General features: G+C 47.4%; 1 protein-coding gene across 2 annotated transcripts in view; it reads left to right on the forward strand.

Annotated features, from left to right (window-relative positions):
• LOC119394319 (serine protease 30) overlaps positions 1 to 9,174 on the forward strand; it is a 179,311-nt gene that overhangs the window by 114,082 nt on the left and 56,055 nt on the right. Inside the window, exon 4 of one of the 2 annotated variants that reach the window (XM_049415742.1) lies at positions 4,111 to 4,190. The exons of the other annotated variant lie outside the window; for it this stretch is intronic. Coding sequence (XP_049271699.1) covers positions 4,111 to 4,190 — 80 coding nt within the window. The remainder of the gene's footprint in view (positions 1 to 4,110; positions 4,191 to 9,174) is intronic. 2 annotated transcript variants of the gene reach the window in all.

Genomic DNA, 9,174 nt, shown 5'->3' on the forward strand with positions numbered 1-9,174 from the left:
TTGGGAAGAGTTAGGGATAAGAGTTGATGGAGAGTATCTCAGTAACCTACGATTCGCTGATGACATTGCATTGATGAGTAACGCGGGAGACGAATTGCAGCTCATGATTACTGAACTGGATACGGAAAGTAGAAGAGTAGGTCTGAAAATTAATATGCATAAAACTAAAGTAATGTGGAACAATCTTGGCAGAGAACAGCGCTTTGCGATAGGTGGCGAGACACTGGAAGTTGTAAAGGAGTACGTCTACTTAGGACAGGTAGTAACCGCAGAGCCGAACCATGAGAGTGAAATAACTAGAAGAATAAGGATGGGTTGGGGCTCATTCGGCAAGCATTATCAAATCATGAATGGCAATCTACCACTATCCCTCAAGAGGAAGGTATGTAACAGCTGCATCTTACCGGTACTTACCTACGGAGCAGAAACCTGGAGACTTACAAAGAGGGTTCAACTTAAATTGAGGACGACGCAGCGAGCGATGGAAAGGAAAATGATAGGTGCAACCTTAAGAGACAGGAAGAGAGCAGAGTGGGTCAGGGAACAAACGGGGGTTAAGGACATCATAGTTGAAATCAAGAAGAAGAAATGGATATGGGCCGGGCACGTAGCACGTCGGCAGGATAACCGGTGGTCATTAAGGGTAACTGACTGGATTCCAAGAGATGGCAAACGCGTGAGGGGGAGACAGAAAATTAGGTGGGTAGATGAGATTAAGAAGTTTGCAGGTACAACGTGGCAGCAGAAAGCACAGGACCGGGTTGATTGGCGGAACATGGGAGAGGCCTTTGCCCTGCAGTGGGAGTAGACAGGCTGATGATGATGATATATCTGCACGGGGCTGGTGTGGCACCTTCCCCGCTTTGTTCCTTTTGTGTGGTAGATGAGACGATATTAATTGTTTTTTATTTGTTGTCGACGATTTATTGCGTTAAGGAAAAGTACCACAGAAACACATTTCCGCATAATTGTATTACATTTAACTCCTCAAGATTTACTACTCCTGGGTGCCTTGTCTCTTCGGCGCATCACGGGAAGGGTTTCGCTGCCATCGAAAATGATATAGCAATATCAATGAGACCGAAACTCGGAACTCAGAATCAAAATTTTATTTTGATCTGAACCAAGGTATTTTCCTGTATACGTTATTATTTGTATAGTTATTTCGTATTCTCATAAAGTCACTTCCCCTTCCTTTTTCTCCTAAGTTTATGTATCGTCATTCCAAGCAAAACATCCTTCCTAAGCAAACAAAAAAGCATCCTTCTTGTTACTTTACTTATTTTTTGTATTGACCTACACGATTTCGGTCAATCACCAAGGATGGGCATGAGCCAATAGATCAAAGGTTCTAAATTTGCACTCTCATCCAGCATAGACGGTTTTACGAAAGCTATTTGAAGGAACTATAGCGTAGCGTCGGTGAAAGCTGAAAGCTTGATGGGGAAATGCTTGAATTAGCCTTAACATAATCCTTCTGCCGGCTTCACACGGCCTCGTGACTTTGCAGATCACTTACTTTCAATGCAGTAGCGCACACACACACACACACACACACACACACACACACACACACACACACACACACACACACACACACACACACACACACACGCACGCACAGAAATCGAAATAATCAAGTAAGCTCACAATTGCTTTGCCGAGCTTAAGAAATATCTGGAAATTTATGTCTTTGTCAATTTACAAACAAAGCGTAACAGATACCGCCGCAAGAAGCCTTTGCGATACTAACGTGGAGATTAGATAAATTCATTTGCTGTATATCCATCATTCCCATGGTATTTGAACTAGTACCGCATAGCGTCAAATACTCTGGTATTTTTTTGTAAAAAAACTCTGTAGTCTTTTTTTTTTCATTGATATGATGTAAAAGGAGATGTTGGGGCACAAATAAGGCGCCGGCTTACACGCACACGCACACACAAACACACACACACACACACACACATGCACGCACGCACACACACGCCAAAATCGCATACGTAAAAGAAAATGCCCGAAAGGCAATTAATAATGTCTCTGGCCATCATTGAATCGTATCTGCACATATGGACAGTCAACCAGCGTGGTCATTATGGGGATGAATCCGCACATGTGGGCAACATAACAGTCAACACATCATAGACTTAAGCACATACATAAAATACATATCATGTAATAATCCATGTAGTAAGTAGGACGTACATATGATAAGTGGTATTTAATTATCTCATGCTCAGGTATATTAATCGTGGTCACTGGGCGCAATACCATAGACTGGTTTGGCATGCTGGTCTAACTGCCTATTTTAGGGGCGAAGCTCCTTAAGGCGGCACCCGTTCGTCCCTCGTAGCAGTGCGTAACCAGTCGTAACGCTAGTACCAGATCATGACCTCCAAGGTGGTGCCGGTGGGAGATTTTTCCTGTGCATTGTTGAACAATAAAAAATTCGCAGCGTGCGCGTTAACTAAAAGCCGAATTCTTCTGTCTCTCATTCCCCATTAGCAGCCATTGGCATGTTCCAGTAGGAAACGTTAGGAGAAGTAGAAGTGTAAGTGTTAGCTAAAAGCCGACTTCTTCTGTCTCTCATTCCCATTAGCAGCCATTGTTTACCTCCAAGGTAGTGCCTGGTGGGATTTCTCCTGTGCGTGATTAAACAATAAAAATTTTGTTCAAAACGCCGTTGATTGATGAAATAAACCAACGAAAGACGCCAGATGTTTTCTGAAAGTAAAACGAAAGAACGCCAGATGTTTCTAAAGCAAAACGAAAAGACGCCAGCTGCTTAACGAAAGACGCCAGATGTTTTCTAAAGCAATGGTTTTCTAAACAATGAAAATTCACAGCGTACATGTAAAATTAAAGTGAGCTGCAAGTCGTCATAACTCTCATCGAACTTTTAGTATAAACGCGCCCGTTCTCACGTCGGTGATGATGTACTGGGCAGAATTCACGGAAGATTCACGGTTTACCGATAAACCTCCGCAGCTTCGCCCACTCATCATCATTCACTCCGTGGATATGCTGTGATTTTTTTATAAGAACTACACGTGACTCGGTAATAACAAGAAACGTTGGTAGCGCCTGTGACCTGTTCTTAAGGGTGGAGATTCTGTATCGCGGATGCAGGGATCGAGAGCCGCGTCCGCGCGATATGTTGTATAATGAGGCTGCTCCTTGCTCATCGTCACGCAGTTCGTCAGCCTGACTGACCGCCGAATGATGACGTAAACTGACAAGCCATCCTCGTGTACGAACGAGTGCACTGGAGAAGCGTGCTCTGATTGACTACAGATGTTAGAGCGATCGGCGCTCTTGCTCCTCTACACGATTGTCACTTGCGTGTTCGCCAAGAGTACATATTAATTCATTGTTTCACAAATGCGTCACTCCTGGACACGGGTTAAACGACACTGAATGGCTGCAGGTGTCCAATTACAGTGCAGAAAACTAGGACTGTACCATGGTAAAGACATACACAGCGCTGTCAGTGTGTCTTCCATGTGGCGTGTCTCGTTTCACGAGCTGTTACAATGTGATCGTGAACGAGCAAGTACCCTAATCCTGATTTCCACCGTATATCGCCACAGCACACGTCATTACTTTGCAGCATGTATTTTACATGGTTAACATCCCCAGGTTGTTCCGTCACAAATGTGTAGACGCTACATATGGAACATCAAGTGTAGGTGGGATGTCGACGCGTCGCGTTGTGGAAAGAAACGCTGTGGTAAGAAATGCGAACGGTGCGGCACCTACGCGCTCCGCTGTTCGCATTTCTTTACAGGTGGTTGTAGCCTGCCTCCTAATAATAAAGAGACGCCAGAGCCATCCATTGTGCATTCAAGGATAACTCTATAGCCTGTTTTTTTATTGCCGCAAAGGTAAGAGCGCGATGAAAACAACTGCGAACAGCGCAGCGCATACGAGCCGCCAGCGCCTTGTTGTTCGCATTTCTTTCCGTCGCCCTGTACGCGCGCGAGTTTGCCAGCTCATTTGATGCAAATGTGTTATTTGCCTAGAGTTTTGATACGGAACATATCAGACCACCTTTCTGGGCTGTTAAGCCTCCAGTTTTGACTCGTGCGCTGGCATGTTTCTTCTGTACAGTGTGCGGGAGATCAACGAACAAGCCGCAGAGGAGAATCATAGGTGGTGAAGATGCCCAGTACGGAGAGTTCCCATGGCAGGTAAGTTCACGATGGCACTCTGCGGGCGATAAGGCATGCCTTTCTTTTGTATAGTTACGCTCAGCATCAGGCCCGTAGCCAGCGGGGGGGGGGGGGGGGGGGGCTAAGCCTCCCCCCCCCCGAAATTTTGGTGAAGTGTGCTTTTGCCAAAAATAAATAAAACTAGATATTTTTCTCAAAAAGTCAAGCTTTTGAGCAAGTGCCCCCTCCCCCCTCACCGAAAAAAATTTCTGGCTACGGGCCTGCTCAGCATGCTTGTATCCACAGAATGCATAAGTGCCCAACGGGTATACCTGCCGTAGTAGTTCACTGGCTATGACGACGTACTTACAGTACGACCGATCGCGCGCGCGCGCGCGCGCGCGAGCAAGTGGCGGCTTCCCGCGGCGGCCGCAGTAACTACCGAGCGTGCCATGTTCAAATCAGCCAATGTGGTGGAACTTGAGCCAATTGACGCAGTGATATTGAGCAAATAGCGTCATTTGTCGAGAGAAGGGGGCATAGGCGTGCGCAAGGTTCCCCATCATGGGGGCGAAGGTTCATCGCAGCGCCCCCCCTCCTACTAAGTCAATGTACGACCCAGATTTTGCGCCCCCCTCTTAGGTGACAAGGGGGTGAGGCGACCCCCCCCCCCCTGTGCACACGCCTATGGAAGGGGAGCGATTTCTAGCTGACTTCGAGAGTTAATTCTAAACTCCAGCCCGCGCGCTGCGCTATAATGTTTGGCTCGCGTGTCCTCGGTAGCCTCGACTACCGATCGGCAGCGTTTTCTGACCATGCTGAAAAAGTGTCGCAGGGCCCCTTTAATTGGAGTGATGCTGCGTCGTTTTAGTTTTTGAATGTGGGTGCTTTTCACTAGGTTATCACTGTCTTCACTTTATCCCATGGAGCAGATTGCGCGAATACTGAAAACGGAAGTGTCTGAGTGCCTTTGCCTGTTCGATGCCAAAAGAGTCTCGTCTAATCTGGCTGCGCGCGCGTCACGAATCGTGTTGTACGTACATTCTCAAATGCACGTGAGCACCAGCGATCGCACTGCAACGTATACCGTGATAAACGTGCATATATCGGATGGACTGGTGTCTTCAGATAAGATGCAAGAAACATCAAGATGCGAGTTAAAAAAGTTATAATAGAGTTCAAAAAGTTAAGATGTGAGTAAACCTGCGCTCTCGCTGCGAGTTGAGCCTTGTTTGCTTTTCTCTCCTTGCTTTTTTTTTTTGGAGGGGGAGGGGGGGGGGGAGTAGTTGACTCAATATCACAGGGTCTTCTTTTTGACACTGTCTGTTTTCGTACAATCACATCAACCTCACAATGTGTTTCAGGCCCATATCAAGATCTCCCGTCAGCAGTGCGGTGGAGCCCTCGTCAACCACTACTACGTTGTTACAGCCGCGCATTGCGTACATCAGTGAGTATACAAGGCTCTCAAACCGCAGCCGGATTCAGCGTCTCGGCTGAGAGGCCCGGCACTCTGGAAACTCGGTGTAGGAACTGCGGGCATACAGCGTCAGTGAAGACGTGGTTGTGCATGGCGGACGCTTTCAACAGGCTAACCTGTTATCGACGCCTTCCCTCACACAAGTCAATACATGGACTGCAGGAGAGATAACTCCGAGATCTAAAGAGGAGAACCTACAACATATCTTGTGTGGCTGTTTTCGCCGTAATGTGCAAAGACGATCACTCGCAACTGCTTTAGCTCACTTTGACCATAAACGGATGCCACTAGCGATCATTCCGAAAAGTCATCCTCGGAAGTCGTTGCAGTTGAAAGTGACGAAGACATTGTTGCTTGGTTGGCGAAACTTTACTGTTGGCCCTGAAAGACGCGACTAGCGCGCAGTGGGCTCCTCCCAAGTTAAAATTAAAAACACGACAGACGAGAGATTACATGCAATTCTGTTTTAGTCTCAAGGCCGTGGCCTCTCTGCTAGTGGCCAGCTGGAGCCCTCAGATATGACACGAAGGCCTTTAGCAGAAAACTTTCCGACCTCTACTCGTGAAGCACCAGAGCCAAACTCACACGTCACCGCAGCAGCGACTGCATGTACAAGCGAGCGGCTTGCCGCGGGCCACCTCATTTTTTTACGATGGCCGGCCTGGCCATAGCCAGCTCACCAACAGTGTTTATCGCTACTGACGACTCGTGATGTCGCATGCGCAAAAAAAGTGACTGACTTTGCCGTTGTGTATTTGCTCCCTGTCGCTCTACTCTCTCTCTCTCCCGACACCCTTAACTTTCACACTCTCCCTTCCCCACTGTAGGGTAGCAAATCAATAATTCTGAACTGGTTAACCTCCTTGCCATCTCCTGTTATGCTTCCGAGATCTACAGGTCGTTACATTCCCCAACCAAACAAATATATCGCCTCGCAGTGCCTGCCCAATTCTTTCCCAATGCCGCTTCTTCGAAGAAACCAGGTCCTTCCAACAGGACGCTGCAGACAAGCACAACTAAAACCCCGAAATCCTTGCACACCCCCGCCCCACCCCCCAGCCCTTCCCCATCTGTCACTGGGAGGGTGTCTTGGCCAGCTCTGACCTCGAGTATCAGCGACGGTTGATCGCGAGGGCCCAGGAAGTGGCCTGACCTCAGGAAATTCTGGAATAAGGACGCCTAGCTCTCCCGAGCTACATTTCGCAAAATACAGTTTATCCTCTCTCCAAACAAAAGATAGAAGAAATAAGCAAAATTTGAAATTTAGTGATCCCAAAGAATTAAACTGATTGTTCCTTCACCTGCGGAACCACGTTACCGGCAACATTCACGCATTTAGTATTTTGCATTTACTCTAAGTAAGGACTCTGTGGCCTTGCACACGAGAAATATTCGACGTCTCAAATTTATGTGTGCTCAAAATTTATGGGATACTGCACCATTTAGTGATCGATGACAGCGGCCAATTAGACAAAATTAAGTGTACAGAACCCTTAGGTTTCGTGTTGAAAAATAGTAGCGTCGTTTGCAGACCTTCTCTTCGCAGCGCCACTTTCCCAACGAAGATGGCCTCTTTCGTTCCCATGCCGATGTGAAATAGACACCTTAATAAAACACGTTGCTGGGCTAGTTGGTTCATACTGTGCAAAAGGTAATAACGCAACGCGAGGCGAAGAAAACAAGAGATTTTTGTACCTCTTGTTTGCTTCGCCTTGCATTGCGTTATTACCTTTAGCACAGAAATAGCCATTCTTTGCTCAATAAAGGTTTATCTCGATGAAGCAGTGATTGTAACCAGTACGTTAATGATCTCCTGCATCATCGCTCTCTTTTTTGTTTGGCTATGTTTTTCTATGTGTATTTCTCTCTTCTAGAGGCGTTCTGTCTCTGCTGATGGCAAATGCCAGCCTCTTTATCCTCTCTGTGATTGCTTTCACAGTATGCATGAAACTACTACTGACTACTACTACTACTACTACTACTACTACTACTACTACTACTACTACTACTACTAATACTAATAATAATAATAATATCAATACTAATTGTAGCTACCCTAATCCTTGACTTGGGTGTCTGGTAGGGACGCTCGCACGTCGACGTTCGTGTGCCATGGTGTATTCCTTGGGTTAACCTTGTGTTTCTTCGCGCTGGGAAGCTGATCTCAGAGGCCACGTAGAAGTAAGCGCGTGGTTAAGATTTACTATAGGTGCCGCAACGATCGTAGCTGCTCACAAGGGCACCGTCTGCTCTTCCAATGAACTCATTCAATTAATTTCCTTTAATTATTCCTGCAGTTAATTAGCCCTTATCTTAAGAAAACTTATGCTCCCATATCATATGTATCCAATGTAACTCCTAGCTTGAACCAGAACCATCGATTTCGTACCAGTTGCATATTTTACAAGACTTTCAGAATATTCGGAAAACCGGAAGTAAGTGCTCGACCGGAAGTGCTTGGAAGAGGAGGAAGAGCGACCCTCGATGCTCGTGCCGCTAATAATAATGCATGGTAATGTTTTCAGGGAAGAGACGATGCATAGCTTTCGGAACTTTCTCGTTACCCAGACTGCTCGGACAATCGCTAAACTTGCGAGCGAGGCCTGTGCAGAATTTGCCACGCATGCGATCGTACACATCTGTCTGATTCGTGCGTGGCCCCCGCTCGTGTCTTCGCAGCACGCCCCTGCGGCGAATCTCGGTGATCCTGGGCGCGTACGACATCCAGGACCAGCGGTACCAGTTGTCCCGGGCGCAGGCGTACAGCGTACTCGAGAAGAAGATCCACCCAAACTTCGCCTTCTCGGCGTCGCAGCCGGACCGCTTCGATGTGGCGCTGCTGAGGCTCGACCGGCACGTGCGCTACCAGGAGAACATCCTGCCCATCTGCCTGCCGCCCCGTGGATGGACGTTCGAAGGATGGCGAGCCACGGTCACCGGATGGGGAAAGACAGACTCCACGCTCAGTACGCAAGGCTACGCTCCTCTCTTAGGCATTCCAGTGCACGTGTGCTTTCATATAGGGCAGGGATCTCAAACTCACCTCAGCTAGTGGGCCGCATGCAGTTACGAAATTTGGTCGCGGTGGGGTCGGGCCCGTATAGAAGGTTGAAGCGGAGGGGGGGTTAGATTTAATCAAATATCAGATAACGTTGTCAGTTGAAAGAGCGCCAGGCGTGTCACATCTTTCTTTCGTCCTGTGTTAAGCGCTGTTTTATAATTTTATCATGGCTTTAATCTCGTCGCGAACGCCTTTAAAATAGCGTTGAGAAATCGCATGCATGTGCTATACATTTGCACAATTCAGTGAAAATGGCAAGGCAAATTGTGGTTCGCCCGTGTCCTCCTTTCAGTGAAGCTCTTTCCGTCATGCGAGCTTGTGTAGCATACCGATTTGTCGTACTTAGCGCGTTATTACCAGCTTCTGACGATTCGTAACTGATTACGTGGTTCCAAGCACACTAACCCGCTAAAAGTGTACGCGTGGTGTTCCGTTGCGCAGGTAACCGCTACGGCACGCGGGTTCTGCAGAAAGTGGAGGTG

Source organism: Rhipicephalus sanguineus, chromosome 5 (assembly GCF_013339695.2).
Source record: "Rhipicephalus sanguineus isolate Rsan-2018 chromosome 5, BIME_Rsan_1.4, whole genome shotgun sequence".
Taxonomy (NCBI): Eukaryota; Metazoa; Arthropoda; class Arachnida; order Ixodida; family Ixodidae; genus Rhipicephalus; species Rhipicephalus sanguineus.